The 16,472-nt window shown below is 39.7% G+C and overlaps 1 protein-coding gene across 1 annotated transcript in view; it reads left to right on the top strand.

Annotated features, from left to right (window-relative positions):
• The window catches only part of E2F1 (E2F transcription factor 1), a 37,236-nt gene that overhangs the window by 3,941 nt on the left and 16,823 nt on the right, over window positions 1-16,472 (top strand). Inside the window, exons 2-4 of the mRNA XM_070744871.1 lie at window positions 11,927-12,017; window positions 12,871-13,090; window positions 14,868-15,020. Of these exons, the coding sequence (XP_070600972.1) occupies window positions 11,927-12,017; window positions 12,871-13,090; window positions 14,868-15,020 (464 nt within the window). The remainder of the gene's footprint in view (window positions 1-11,926; window positions 12,018-12,870; window positions 13,091-14,867; window positions 15,021-16,472) is intronic.

Below are 16,472 nucleotides of genomic sequence, written 5' to 3' on the forward strand. Positions count from 1 at the left end.
ATGTTAGCTTTTTAGATAAAGCATGTTCCTATTCTTTACAATATTAAATGCTTTCTTTACATTGATAGGTATATGTCAAATCTCATTGATGTTTCTCCTTTATAATGGACCTGCAGTAAAGTTCACCTTTACTGAACTCTACTGGCTCTACTGATTTGTTTGACATAATTTTCTGTTACCTTCCCCCCCATGTGCTCAACATGGCTCAAAAACTGGAGATGCCAGGTTATGTAACAGCATAGCCAAATATATACTGAACCCTCTCAAATCCAGATTCTACCTGAATCTTTATTATTCATATTACTCTTGATGTTTTCAATCAATTTAGTAATGTGTAGTCATTCATTAACATAATTTGGGGGAGGGGGTTCTGACACTCCTTCTTTTGGTAGAACAAGGAGATATTCTACTGGAAGCACCCAATCGAACACCATTCAACAACTCTTTCCTTCTGGAAGGATAAATAGAGCCATAGTTCTATACTGTAGGCTTACCTGGGTTTAAGAATACATGTCTCCTGATTTGTTGCATGATGTTCATTGGGTGAAAAATATCCTCTTTAGCAAAACTAGACACAATGCAATAAAACATGGGGTTCTTCTTCTAGCTGGTCCATTTTTGGCCACTGTTAATTTCTTTAAATGAAGATATTTATGTCTTTTTCTCATTTCATTGCACTGATGATGCAGTGCTTGTATTTTTCACACAGATATACTACTGTTTTGTGCTGGTAGAAATGCCATGCCTCCTGCAAGCTAGGAAGGGGGAAGCTGGTTGCAACATTTTATGGCATAAATGTGACAGGAAAAGAGAAGCTCATAGACAGATTGTTCATATTAAACAGTAATACATCTCATGACTAAATTAAAAATTACTGTCTTATTCATTGTATAGTTCATTAACTATATTCACTAGTTTCAAACCTCACTCCCATTCAGAAGGCATTCTTGGCATCAGTTTCCCAGTATCCATATCTATTCTGCAGATCCAAACTGGTTTAATTACTGCAGCTTTTCACCCAGGGCCTCTAGAAATTCTGGTTTTATGATGATGTGAAGTGTTTTTAATTTATGCTGGGTTCATGATTCCTTTGATTGTGGGAACTGCCTGTTTTTAAAAGATTTCATTCAGACATGTGTATAATTGCTCCCTGAAGTATTTTTGTCATGCTTTGAGATCCCCTGAAATAATTCTACTATATTGTGAAAATTTTCTATGTCAGATGTATAAGAATACATTTTATTAATGTTAAACAAACCAATTTGCCCAGCTTATCAGTTATTGTCTCCTATTTTAGCTGCCTGACTTGTTAGGATTCCAGGTGTGTTGTACACAAAGCAAGTAGTTATAGATATTCAAAGGGCTGAAGACTCTCCTGACAGGTGGGAAGGGTGAGATTTAGTTTCATTACTTACCTCTTTCATTAAGATACAGTACTTCTGTAATATTCTATATTGTAAAATGAAACAAATTTTGCATTCTTAAAATATAAAAACTGGGTTCAATCCCAGCAATACCAATGAGAATTCCAATACCAATGTCAATTCAGGGAAAACAATTGCATCTTTCTCTCTTAGCGATTATTTTAAGAATGGTCAGTATTAACCATTCAGTTATGTTTGACTCTTGGCAACTTTGTAGGCGCTCCATGCCTACCTGCCAAGCACAGCTTCTTTCGGTTGTTGGATGTCCCTCTTTGTATCAGCTTTGATGGTATCAAGCCAGCGCGTTCTTTGCTTGCCCCTTCTTGATTTGCTAACCATTCTTAGCATCATTGAGTTCTCCAATGAAGTTGCATGCATGACATGCCCAAAGTAAATCAGACTTGATCTTGTAAATTTGGCTTCTAGCGAGGTGTCTGGTTTTATGCGATTCAGCACTTGATACTTCTGGTTGTCCAGGGTAAACGCAATAGTTACACCAGCACCACAATTCAAAGGTATCAATTCTCCGACCAGCCATTCTTAGTGTTTAACTCTCACACCCATACATTATGATAGAGAAGACCATTGCTCTAACTATCTACTTTTTGTATTTACTGTATATCCCTATCTCTGTTTTTCCAGATCTGTGTTTCATATTAATAACCATGTTAATAATGGTCTAAGGTTATCCTGCGTTTGATTTCAGGTGTAAGACTGCCATGAAGAACAATTTTTGATCCAAGGAAGATAACAACTACTTCAGTTTCCAACTTGTTGATTTTAAAGATCTCACGTCATCTGTTTTAAGAATATGTTTAAAAAATGCGGTGGGGGTGGAGAGAAAGATGGTTGGGATTGTTTGGAAAATTAACAATACAGTGAAGACAAGGCAAAAGGCAATGACACTATTTTAAAAATTGGGAGTTGGCACTTTTCTCTTTGTTTTATCTGCACCATCTCACTTCATCTTGATATGAGCTTTTAAATACTGTACATTTCTTGTGCCCGGATAATTTCTTTAAGAGAGCAGGACAATGCAAACAAAAGAGAAGAAAGTATAGAAACAATAGCAGTGTTCCTAGATTGAACATTTTGATGGGTGTCATTGGTCAAGAGACTAAGTCAGCAGTAAAAAAGAATAATGCATATTCCCAGTGCTTACTCAGTGTTAAGTTCATAGTCAAGCTTTTAGAACATTGAATAGGAAGAAATTCAAACAATACGTTCTTAGATCAGATGAAGGTCAACCTTAGTTGAGCTCCACCTGAGAGACCTGATCTTGGTGTGTCTTAAGTGAAAAAAGACAAAAGGAAATTAGGTTGGCCTTTTCTAAAACCATGGATGGTTATGAGTAAAGCAAGGGGAAAATTAAAAGAGAAGTTTCTTTTTAAAGTTACAGAAACCAGATTAACACACAGTATAAGAAAATGTAACAGAAATAGAATTGCAAAATTTCCATATCAAACACTATCTGTAGTAACTGTGATGATCAGTTTATATTTTAAAAATCTTATCTATCCAGGCTTGTTAAATATACCTACCTGCTCTATGCTGTGAATATGATGTACAGTGATCCCTCGATTATCGCGAGGGTTACGTTCCAAGACCTCTCGCGATAATCGATTTTCCGCAGTATAGTGGTGCGGAAGTAAAAACACCATCTGCGGATGCGCGCCTTTTTTCCATGGCCGCGCATGCGCAGATGGTGGAGGCGGGGAGCGACGAAAGTGCGGAAGCCGACAGATTGCTTTGAATGCCGGCTGCCCCAGCGCCTCCGGCGCCCTCGCCGCTACCGCACCGCGCGCCCGATTCACCCTTCTCACCGGCTAAGTAATGTAATTTCCATCCCTTCCTTTTTAGCCTTTTAAATGCATCTCCCTCGTCGCCCAATAATAGCTCGTTCCGGGGTTTGTTTTTTTGACCATCCAACGCGTGTTTTCCCATTCTTGGTGAAATTTATGTGAGAAATGCAAACCTGGCGGACCCCACGGCCAAGCGATGGGGTGGGAGGGGGGCAAAAAAAGAGGGGGAACTGGGGGTTCCAACGAAGGGGGGGGCGCCGCGAATTTCGTGTGCGGGTCCCGGGGAGGGCTTGTGTGTGTGTGTGTGTGTGGGAGCAGTTTCTCTCAGGCGAAATCAATCTTTCTCCCCTTTGGAAATGGATGGCGTTGTAATTTTTAAATTACTAAAGTGACTCTTGGTGATGACGTATGACGTCATCGGGTGGGAAAAACCGTGGTATAGCAAAAAAAACCCACAGACGTATTTTTAATTTATTATTTTTTGAAAAACCGTGGTGTAGCGTTTCGCGAAGATCAAGATCGCGAAAATCGAGGGATCGAGTACGGGTGAAAGATTTGCTTTCCTATAGAAGCAAAGATGTCTTTAAAGAACAGTATTTCCAGCTGGTGATTGTTTTGTTGGCCATGTGTTGTGGTTATTGCAGATACTGGCTTATTATAATGTTCTTGCATAGTTGAATGAATCAGAAGAAAGCCTATTTCCATTTTGTGGGAAATTATATAAGCAAGAAAAAATAAGATAGTTTGGAAGTGTAGACATATAATTTCTGTCTAATGACATCAAACTCCATTTCATTTTCAGTGTACCAGTTTATTAACAATTTGCTGCTTTCATGAATTGCCCTAGCCTCTATTTGCTTCTATTACTTGGATCAAGATCTCTCCCCCCCCCCCATCTTGGTACATACCTACTAAAGATTATCAATTTCTAATTATGTTATCTAGTAATTTCTTGTAGTTGTCATAGGAAAACATAAAAGTATCTTGCAACAATATTATAATTATGGAAATGAAATGTCTGAAAAGTTAACAGGACATGATAAGGTGATTATATCCTATGCTATTATTTTCATTGAGCAGACTTCCATTAATTGATGTAACGCATCGAAACAAGTCAGGAACTGTTTTTTTACAAAAGAGATCTTCGTCTCTTGTTGTGCTTCCCTAGAAAAAGCAGGTTCACAATCTGGGAGCCTCCTGGCTCTTGGTCAAGGAACTGGTAGAAGCTCCTAGGAGAGCAGCCTCAGCTGGAATGCCAGTTGCACCCTTAGCTTTAGTAGTAATTGCTATTGAAGTTTAAAAGTATAAAGATAAAAAAACTAATTCAAAATAAGAAAAATACGAAAAAAGTGCAGAGAGAAAAAAGGGTGGAAGCAGAGACAGTATTCAGCCTCTAGCAAACTGGTAGCGGAAATTTTGAGTAGTTCCGAGAACCAGCAAATACTACCTTTGGTTGGCCCTGCTCCCATCTCTTCACTGCCTCCTGAGTCCCGGCTGATCAGCTGGGTCTTCTTTTGTTGCCCTGCACAAGGGAAAGGAGCTGAAAAGTAGGTTAGTGGGGAGGGAATGGAGATTTTGCAGTAACCTTCTCCCAGGAGTGAGGAGGGAATGGAGATTTTGCAGTATCCTTCCTCTGCCATGCCCACAGAACTGGCAGTAATTTTTTTTTAATCCTGGGTGAAAGGAAGAAATATATATCACTAAGAGTTGTAAATTTAATTCTATGAAGCTTCTTTTCTGGAAACATTGTATTGCTAACTAGAGCGTATAAAACGTATTCTAGACCAATCTTAGAGTACTGTTCAACTGTTTGGAATCTCTACCATATATCTGATATTAGTACAATTGAGTGCATTCAGAAGTACTTTATGTGAAAGGTTTTGCAGTCTTCTGTACATAGCAGAATTCCCTATGCCAGTGATGGCGAACCTTTTTTTCTTCGGGTGCTGAAAAAGTGTGGGCGTGCGCTATCACGCATGCGCAAGTGCCCACACCCATAATTCAATGTGTGGGGAGGGTGAAAATAGCTTCCTCCACACCCTGGAGGCCCTCTGGAGGCCAGAAATGGCCTGTTTCCCATCTTCTGGTGGGTCCAGTAGGCTTGTGTTTTGTCCTCCCCAGGCTCCAAAGGCTTCCCTGAACCTGGGGGAGGATGAAACACCCTCTGGGAGCCTCCCAGAGCCTCTGCGAGATAAAAATCAGCTGGCCATGCATGTTGGAGCTGAGTTAAGGCAATGGCTCACGTGCCAGCAGATATGACTCCGCGTACCATCTGTGCCCCCCCCCCCCCCCCCGTGCCATCGGTTCACCATCACTGTCCTATGCTAATAGGCTTGAAATTCTTAGTTTGGATGACTTGGAATTGCATTGCTTGCAGTCAGACTTAGGTATTGCATACAAAATTGTACATAGTAATGTTTTATATGTAAATGACTTTTTCTGTTTTAATCGCAATAGTACGCGTGCAAACAACCACTTTAAATGTAAATCATTCCAAACTTGATTGTAAAAAATACGATTTTTGTAATAGAGTTATCAGAGTCTGGAGTGTTCTACTTGATTCAGTTGTCTCAGCTACAAATGTTCAGTTTCACCTAATTCTCAGCTACAGACTTTCCGTTAGTCGCAAATTAACTTCCATGGGTCTCACTTCATACTTAAAAGATCCAGAGATGGGGTATGAATAAGTGAACTAACATGCTTATCGTCCCTGTCATTGTATTTTTATATTATTCCTTTTTTTGTTTCTGTTCTTTTATATAATATTTTTAATTAATTTTTATAATAGTAAAAACACACACATTCAAACCCTATCACCAAAAGGAGAGTATTATACTGTATATATAACAATTTAAACCAAAACCAATCTGTCTATATATTATAAAGCACAGTAATTCCAATTTATTCTTTGTAGCTTGGTCTTGAATTTGACTAGCTATGTAACCTCTAGCCAAATCCCATTGTTGTCAAATTTTATTTTCATCAACCATATTCATCTTTATGTCCATAATTTCAAACTGAATGTGACCCACCATGTACCGGTACCAATTTTGTATTGTCCATTTTGTTGCATCCTTCCAACCTAAAACTTAGTATTTTTGTTTCTGTTTGACAAATTGCAATAAATAAATAAAATAAGACTTTTCACTTCATCAATATAAGTAATAAACAATTTCAGTAACCTATCACATCCTTCTCATTTTCCCTTCACCCTATATCCCTTCACCCTATATCTTACATTTATCTCTTAGTAAATTATATATTTTAATTTATATATAAAGTATATATTGGCAAATTTAATATGCATCAACCTTAGACAAATACATTTTCATATTTCTTTCATTTACTTTGTACAATAACTTATTCTTTTTTCTAGAAATACAAATATCTTCTCCCCATGTTTTAGAGCTATAAAATCTTTAAAGTTTCCTCATTCAAAGTTAATCAGAAAATATTTCATTAATAATTACCAGAAATAACAATATACTGAAATGTATTCCCATTAAATAATTGTCCCACAAATTGTCCCTCTTCACTTCATCTCCTTTTAGAAACTCCTTTGCAAGTTTAACATTTTCTTTCAATTTTAATACCATTACTGATAACTTTCTCTAACAATACAAGAAAAAAATATTTCCCCATAACTTTATCTTGTCTTTATCACATCTTTCAAGCTTTCCTATTCAATCCTCATCCCATTAAAAGTTGTTAGAAAAAAATCATATAATTTTAACCTTAGTTGAATGAGCCAACTTTTAAAATCTTGCTATTTTTTTTTTAAAGTCTTGATGTTTATTCTATAGTGTTCCAGAAAATGGTTTCTTTTCATTCTCTATCTTTTCTCAGGAACTCCTTCATAGGTATAACACATCTCTTTTGTAAGTTCAAAATAAAAAGTTACCAAGTCAATCTTCTGAATTGAAATCTACACATCAAAGTCTCTCTTCTGATTTATTATTTGTCTGCCCTTTTTGCTACTAAAATATCACCACTTTCATTTTTAATCCTTTATATAACATCCTTGTCAATGTCATTCTTGTATACTGGCAATTTTAAATCCATATCCAAAGCCGCCTGGTTCTGAGTTGTTTTTCTTTTGTCCCCTCTTTTGAACCCATTTTTATAGAAATAGACAATCATTAAAGAAAGTTCTACATTTTTGCAAAATATCCGGGAATTCTTCCAGAGTTAATATACTTTTCTCCATTCTATATTAATGGGTCTCCTCACTTAGACTGACTATTCTAAGGACAGGGATGCCCATATCATTTGCAAATTAGATTTAATCTACAATTAATTAGACCTACATACAGCTGCATTTTAAGATCATCTAAAAATTTCAATTGGCCAGCATGCAGTTGCCCTCTTGCTTCTTGTCCAGTCACATTCCTGCAGTGCTCATTGCCAGTCTGCTTCCAAGTAAAATTCAAAATGTTAATTATGACCTTTAAAGCAGTGGTGCCCAATGTTTCTAGAACAGTAGGGGGCAGTGTCAATGAGGATGAGAGGGAATGGTTCCGTGAAGTGGTGTGTGTGTGTGAGTGTACAAAGGCTCTTTTTCTGCAAATGAAGCTTTTGCATGTGAACACATCTGCCCCCGCTTGTGCAAATGGAGTTTCCTCGGCTCGCCTGCTGCTTGTATGGCCCAGTTGTCTATGAGCCATGGCCTCTGGATTGGGGACCCCTTCTTTAAAGCACATATGCCATCCAACCTGCTTACCTAAGACAATAAGACATTGCCTTTTCTCTATAAATTCTCCTTATCGGATGGCTAGGGACTGTCTACCACGTGTACTCCCCAACTAGAGTGTGCTATGGGAGGTAGTTTGATGGTAGATATTCTTGGTGGCATCTTGCTTCCTGTGGAACATCTTTTTTCTTAGGAAGAAAATGATCCTAGGGTATACCAAAATGAAATGGTGGGAATGGTTTGCCCCAGATAGAGACAATGAGAGTATGTAAGATAGTAGATTATCCAGAAGGTCAGCAGCTGGTATAGAGTTGGTCACTGCTGCCATTGTGCTGGTCAGCTGTTTGGCTGTCAGTAATGTGGCAGCAATGACAGAGTTAGAATCAGCACAAGTTCCAGAACCTCATGATACTATTTGATGAGTAGAAATAGTTGCTCCGGGTGTCAAATGTGCTAGATACACCCAGAATAGCTCCCACTCTCTTGATCTTGTAGAGGCTATTAAAGTGACTGGATAATACCAGTTAAACTTCATAGACGATCTTTATGATAGCCATTTAATTTTATAATCCAGCCACTAGTGCAGGGTTCTGTAACCCAGTGTTTTTCAACCAGTGTGCTGCGGCACACTAGTGTGCCGTGAGACATGGTCAGGTGTGCCGTGGGGAAATTAAACAAGTTACGACCTGCGTGCCGGATATGGCCTGCGGAGGCCATTTATCCGGCCTGCTGCCAGCCACCTCCATCTGAACATAAACATTCCCATCACAATCCCTCCAGCTGTCAGCGACAGGAAGAGTGGAGGCACAGGGAACACTCACTGACCAATCATCTTCTAGGATTCATCCCGACCACTAGTGATGAAGCAATAGCAGGCCCCCTCTCATCCACACCCAGGAAGGTCCCGCTTGGGCTGCCGCGCACTTGTCATTGTGTGGCTGCAATGAGTAGTTGAAGCTGCTACTCCTCCCCATGGTCCTGATTTCTAATCCTGGTCAGGACTGGAGGTAAATGTTATTTTGGTTGGTGGTGTGCCTCAGGATTTTGTAAATGTAAAAAATGTGCCACGGCTCAAAAAAGGTTGAAAATCACTGCTGTAACCTTTAAACACTCAAAGAGCCATCTGGACTCGTTTACCACAAAAAAGAAACTACCGGGAGCCACAAAACCTGGGTGGATGTGGCCAACTGAAAACCACTCACTCCCACCCAGTCACATGACCCCCTAGCCAGGCCTACCCAGCTGATCATTAGGGCAGACAACTGGTTGTTAAAAACCACCAGGAGTCACAAACTCCTTTTGAAATCTCCATCTCTCTCTCTCTCTCTCTCCCCTGCTCCCCGATTCTGATATGAGGCACTATTGCAGTGCCTTGTGCAGCACAATGAACTTTAATACACTTCAAAATGGGGGAGATGGGGTCCCCTCCTGCTCCTAGAGCCCATTACAACATGGAGCCACAATACGACCTTGTCTCAATCGCCCCTAGCAATCAGATGCAGCTTACAGCTCTGAGCCCAAAGCAGCAGGAGGCGAGGGCTGCCTTGAGCCAAATATGGCCTGAAGGCAAATATAGGACCACTTCACTCTGGTACTAAGGATCCAGCCATTGCCTTGCTGTATCCCCGCTCCCCCACGGCTCTTTGGTTGAGTGTGTCAGGTGTGAGCTCCAGCCCCAAGTAGCAGTTAGCAAAGGCTGCCTTGACCACGAATGTGACACGGAGGCAAATACAGGGCCCCTTTACTCCTGCACTAAGACTCTGGTGACCCTCCTCCTCCCCCTTCTCTAATCACAACCCCCTTGCTGGCTGAGACAGTGTGTACGAGTGGGAAGACCCTCCTCAGGTGGCGAAAGTGCAGAAAAGTGCACACAGAGCGGGCAGGCACTCACTTGAGGAGGGTCTTGTTGTGGTCCGCCAGCAGCCTGGGCAACTGGCAGCAAAGTCAGACAGCGAGGAGACTGGGGAGGGCCATTGGGGAGCTCTGTCCCACTTCCAGAACTTCCAGAGGCTAACATGAGCGAGGAAGATGAACAGGAGGAGCCTGTTCTCAATGCATATATGCAGAGCTGCCAGAAGGCAAGAGTAGTTCCAGATGCGAAGGACAATACGGGAGTAAGGCTTGGGGGATAATTGGTTCCTCCCATAGGCTATATAACTGGACAAAAGGGTCTGTTAAAAGAAGCTTAAGTCAGAACAGGTCTCCCCACTTGTGCGCACCCTCCCGGCCCCACCACAGCCACCAGGGGATTGTGAAAGGAAAAGGAGGGGGAGGTTTGTTTATTATTATTATTATTATTATTATTATTATTATTATTATTATTATTATTACTCGGGGCAACTCACAACAACAATAAAACAGTGTGACAATGTAAATAAATTTATTTTATTTTATTTTGTCCAATGCACAATAATACACAATGAACGCCCCTTACTGAACCCTTAGGAATCTGGAGAGGTCAACTGTGGATAATCTAAGGATAAAATGTTGGGGGTTAGGGGATGATAATACAGAGTCCGGTAATGAGCTCCACGCTTCGACAACTCGATTACTAAAGTCGTATTTTTTACAGTCCAATTTGGAGCGGTTAATATTAAGCTTGTATCTGTTGTGTGCTCTTGTGTTGTTCTGGTTGAAGCTGAAGTAGTTGTTGACAGGCAGGACATTGCAGCATATGATCTTGTGGGCAATACTTAGATCATGTTTAAGGCGTCGTAGTTGTAAGCTTTCTAGACCCAGGATAGTGAGTCTAGTTTTGTAGGGAATTCTGTTTCGGGTGGAGGAGTGAAGGGCTCTTCTGGTGAAGTACGCTCATTCCTAAACCAGCCCAGATTTTCAAAAAGTTGAGAAGAAGAAAAGGAATAGCAAAGATCCCCAAGGAGAGCTCACTGGGTTTCCAAGAGAGAGGAGACACAGAGACAGACACACACACACACATTCACACAAACACGGCTTTAATTGAAAAGTATCCTTCAGGTGGCGAAATTTCCTCGTGCATATTTTAAAGCCACATCTGGGTGCTGCAGGCCCATCATTCTGTCTCTTGTCCCTTCTTCCTGGATCCCATTCCCACCCCGCCAGGCCTTGCGATAGGGAGGCCGGCCTCAATCACAGCGGGGTTGGACCAGTGTCTTGGGGTTGGAGAGCAGGTTGTGCATCTCCCCAAGCGACCGAGTCATGGCCAGCACAAAGAAGGGCTGGAAGAAGCTCCAGCAAGAATGAGGTGCCGGAGAATCAGCCCCAATCACTTCTCCATCCCCTGCCATTGCCCTTACCTTCTCAGGCTAGGCAAGGAATGACAGTTAGTTTAGTTTAGTTTAGTTTAGTTTAGTTTATTTAGATTTGTATGCCGCCCCTCTCCGAAGACAGGAAAGGAAGGGCGAGGGGCGGGGCCATCAGTGATGGGATCACCTGACAGGGAACCACAGCAGAGGGCCCAAAGCGCTGCAGGTTGCAGACCTGCACTAGGATAACAGGATGGTTCTGGTCAGAGTTTTATCATCCAGTTCAATCTGAAACTGATAGAGCAGCAATACGCTGCCTGTAGGGGGCAAATGGAAAACCAAAGCTGCTGCTGATCTTTGTCTTCGGAGAGGGGCGGCATACAAATCTAAGTAATAAATAAATAAATAATAAATTTAAAAAAATTGAGGAAATGAACATATTTAAAATATATTGGTTAAAAATGTAACTGTTAATTCAACTAATTAAATGTAATAATAATTAATTTTCCCCAACCCATATTTTTGCAGCGTAGCTCCCTCCCTCCCTCCCTCCTTCCCTCCCTCCCTCCCTCCCTCCCTTCCTTCCTTCCTTCCATCCATCCATCCATCAATCATATTAATTTTATTTATTCATCAAATGTATTTACCACCCATCTTGACGGTTCAGGCAACGCCGAATGGCCTTACACTTAAAGGCAGCTCTTATTTCCTAGTTTTACATGATTACTTATTTTCTCACTAGAGCTTAAATGGTGTGGTTATTTACAAATCTCACTTATTTTCCAGGTAAAACGGAAATTGAATTTGGAGACTGACCATCAATACATTGCAGAGAATACTCAGGTGGCTCGAGGAAAAGCAAAAAACCCTATAAAAGGTACTAGTACAGTATATAGATGGGAACTCTGGTACTTTGATTTCTGCAGCTACTTCAAGAATCCATGTCCTAGGGGCTAAATAATGCCAGATTCTGAATACAGTTATTGAGATGCACTGAAATTGATACAGTAAAATCTCAGAAATGATTGCTAGTACTTGGACACTGGCGTATTGATGCTTTTTCAGGCTCTCTGCTTTTGAATTTATGAGGGAAATGGTTTTTGTTTCTGAAATAACATATATTGTACAAAGTTTCTTTTGGGGTTTCAGAATTTAGCACTCTAAAAATCAGATTTCATTTTTTTAAAAGGTTAATTTCCTTGAAACACTTTGTTTCTAACTCATTGTTGAAGTTGAAAGTCTCATCTGAGTTCACAATTGGGTTTGGCAAATGATGCTATCTTATCCACAATTGCCAGTCATTCATTCATTCATTCATTCATTCATTCATTCATTCATTCATTCGCTGCCCATTTCGCAGTTCAAGAAACTTTGGGCAGTTTACAATGTATAGTGCATCCAAAATATCTTACCAGATTCAATTCCTTTGGTAGTACAATCCATTTTTCATATCCCCACAATGTATCTTAGCAACGGCCTGGTCCAGTTGGGAAAGGTGAGTGGCGTTTCTTCCTTTCTTTCTAGGGTAGTCATTGCAGCTTTCAGGCTAGATGAGACTGGGAGAATGATAGAAATTCTGAGCCAGAGGATACCTATCTCCAACAACATTGCTTTCTTTCTTGTCAAGTGAATAGTGGAAGCTGAGCAAATTGATGGTTTAAGTTTGAGATTTGTTTAAGAAGAATTGTAGCTGCTTTGCTAGTTGTAATTAAGCCCTGATTCATCCCCAGGTTTAAAGTCTCCTGGAGAGAAATCCCGCTATGAAACATCTCTCAACTTGACCACCAAACGCTTCTTAGAGCTATTGAGTCAGTCTCCTGATGGTGTTGTGGATCTCAACTGGGCTGCTGACGTACTTAAGGTGCAGAAGAGGCGCATTTATGACATAACGAATGTCCTGGAGGGCATCCAGCTCATCACCAAGAAATCCAAGAACCATATCCAATGGCTGTAAGTAGAATCTCACCTGTCTCTCTCCCAGTTTGATGTTCTGATGATGTTTGTTTAGCTCCATTATATTGTAACCCATAAGTAGAGCACTGTCTGTATAATAGTTACATGTTAAGTTGCCACAGTTTCCATTTATGTTATTGGTACATTTATTTATCTATTCATAAATAGTTACAGATTCTTTGTCTATATGTGCTTTCACATCGGAGAGGGGCGGTATACAAATCTAATAAATTATTATTAATTATTATTATTATTTCAATATACTGTAGATTGAAAGCTTATATGGGCTTTCGGTCAAGAGAACTAGAACATGATAATCTGAGTTATCCTAACACAAAATTATAAATGTTATACTGTATGTCTGTATGATTACTCTATTATAACCTCTTAGACACTGTGTATTTGTAGAAACATATTCAAAAGAATACTTGTCATTTATCTTAATTTACTTTAAAGCAATACTGCAGGGAAGAAATTTATTGCAAGGAAAATCACATTAATAACATTAGACTAGTGAGAATATTTTCTTAGGATTCAGTCAATTTTATTGGTTCCCATCCAGCCACTACTCCTAGAACATATCCTACATAGGGTCATATGTGGAGGTGGATTCCATTTACCACCACTACCAGTGCGCTTCCTTCAGAGTTCTGTGACCCTGGCATGCACGCGTGCACATCTGAGCAAGATTTTGCTTCTGCGCATGTTCAGGAACCAAAACTTGTGAAGGGATGCTTGCACATGTGAGATTTTGACTATTTGTTTGCTTCCATGCATGCACAGAAGCAAAAAAATCACCAAAATCATGTGTCTGCGCACGCATCCCCTCATGCGATTTTGCTTCCTGTGCATGCGCAGAAGCAAAATCTCGCTCAGACATGCGTGCATGTCGGAGACACTGAGCTGCACACACAGCTCCATTTTCCCTACTGGCGCTCCAGCGTGGCACGTACCGGTAGGAACCCAGTACTGGTCATAATTGTGTATGATTTTGTGTAGCAGATAAGTTTTTATAACAATATATTTTAAATTAGTTTTTAAAAGTTTTTAACATTAGATTTGTATTTATATTGTATTGCTGTTATGTTGTAAGCCGCCCTAAGTCTTCAGAGAGGGGCGGCATACAAGTCTAATAAATTATTATTATTATTATTATTATTATTATTATTATTATTATTATGTCAGTACAACACAGCAAACGATATCACTTTGCTGGATTTCGTATTTCATCCAGCATAGTGATCTCGTTTGCTGTGTTGTACTGACATAATAATAATAATAATAATAATAATAATAATAATAATAATAATAATTATTATTATTATTATTATTTATTAGACTTGTATGCCGCCCCTCTCCGAAGACTTAGGGCGGCTCACAACATAACAGCAATACAATATTATTATTATTATTATTATTATTATTATTATTATTATTATTATTATTAGCCTATTGATGATACCTTGGTTAAATATCAGAATGATTTTTCCCAGTGGTTTTGTATAGGTATTATAGATTATAGGGAGCAACATGGAATCCTATAGCAAGCATAGGATTAAAATACTATATGGCAAGAATGTTTTCTCTAGGTAACCTGTTGAACTTTCCCTTTAAAAATTCACTAATTTACTTAACTGAGCATTCGTCTGTCTTTTGCTGTGTTATCCTGACGTGAAAGCGCACATAATGCAGTTTACTTCTTGCCTACCTTAATGCTAAGACTTGCCAAGTTATTAGTCAGATTATTTAATCTTGCCTTATTCTTTTTTTCTAGAGGGAACCGGACTTCTGTGTCAGGCACCAATAAGAGTCAAGCGTTAATGAAGGAACTGCAGGATCTTCAAGCAGCAGAACAGCATCTGGACAGCCTCATCCAGATGTGTACTACTCAATTCAAGATCCTTACTGAGGAACCTGAAAACAAGCAATATCCTTCTCTTTGAGATGAATGGGAATTGGCTGGCTTTATCCAATCATAGAGCACGAAACAGGTTCATAGGAGCAAATCTTCTGCAGTAACCAGTAGCAGTAAAGTACCATATTCCAAAGAGGCAGCTGCACTCCTGACATTCCTGGATTGGGTGTTGGTACTTTAATTTATACTTCCACACCCTGTGAGTTAATGGAAAATCCCTACCTGGCTGTTGGCTAAGGCTCTGAATTGTCAGTGAGGTGTGGAGGTATACATGTGTGTGTATATCTCAGAAAGAAAGCAAAAGAAGGGTGGTGGTGCATCTGTCAGATGTTTCTTGTTGATTTTTGCCTGGCAGCTCTGTAGCTGAACCTGTTCCTGATAATGAAATCTCCAATCCACCCTTTCTGGTAAATGAACAGTCTTAACGTATGCATGCGAGAGAAAACTTCAGCTATCCTTTCTTTGCCCCCATTTTTTCCCTTAGAGACATAGAAACATAGAAGACTGACGGCAGAAAAAGACCTCATGGTCCATCTAGTCTGCCCTTATACTATTTCCTGTATTTTATCTTACAATGGATATATGTTTATCCCAAGCATGTTTAAATTCGGTTACTGTGGATTTACCAACCACGTCTGCTGGAAGTTTGTTCCAAGGATCTACTACTCTTTCAGTAAAATAATATTTTCTCATGTTGCCTTTGATCTTTCCCCCAACTAACTTCAGATTGTGTCCCCTTGTTCTTGTGTTCACTTTCCTATTAAAAACACTTCCCTCCTGAACCCTATTTAACCCTTTAACATACCGGTATTTAAATGTTTCGATCATGTCCCCCCTTTTCCTTCTGTCTTCCAGACTATACAGATTGAGTTCATTAAGTCTTTCCTGATACGTTTTATACTTAAGACCTTCCACCATTCTTGTAGCCTGTCTTTGGACCCGTTCAATTTTGTCAATATCTTTTTGTAGGTGAGGTCTCCAGAACTGAACACAGTACTCCAAATGTGGTCTCACCAGCGCTCTATATAAGGGGATCACAATCTCCCTCTTCCTGCTTGTTATACCTCTAGCTATGCAGCCAAGCATCCTACTTGCTTTTCTTACCGCCCTTTGCAATAACGTTCCAATAAAATAGGTTTGCAAGTTGCAAAGCACGGGTAAGATATATGTGGTAAGCCCTTAGGTCTACTGAATGAAATTGGTTAGACTAATCTCTTCAACACCTCACTTTCACAGGACTAAGCTAATGAGTGCTCATAATTTTAAATCAATTTTCTGACACTACAAACTTGTGGTGAATTGCACAGATCTCAGAAATTGCAAGTCAGAAGACTGAAAGTAACAGTTAACAAGGAACTGTGTTCCAATTGAAAGTGAGTGTCCTGAACAGATTCTTTATTACACAGAAATTGTAGAGGGAAATAATTAAAATTCGAAATAGTCTAGCCTCGAAATATTAAAAAG

This window comes from Erythrolamprus reginae, chromosome 3 (genome assembly GCF_031021105.1).
Source record: "Erythrolamprus reginae isolate rEryReg1 chromosome 3, rEryReg1.hap1, whole genome shotgun sequence".
NCBI classification, from domain to species: Eukaryota; Metazoa; Chordata; class Lepidosauria; order Squamata; family Dipsadidae; genus Erythrolamprus; species Erythrolamprus reginae.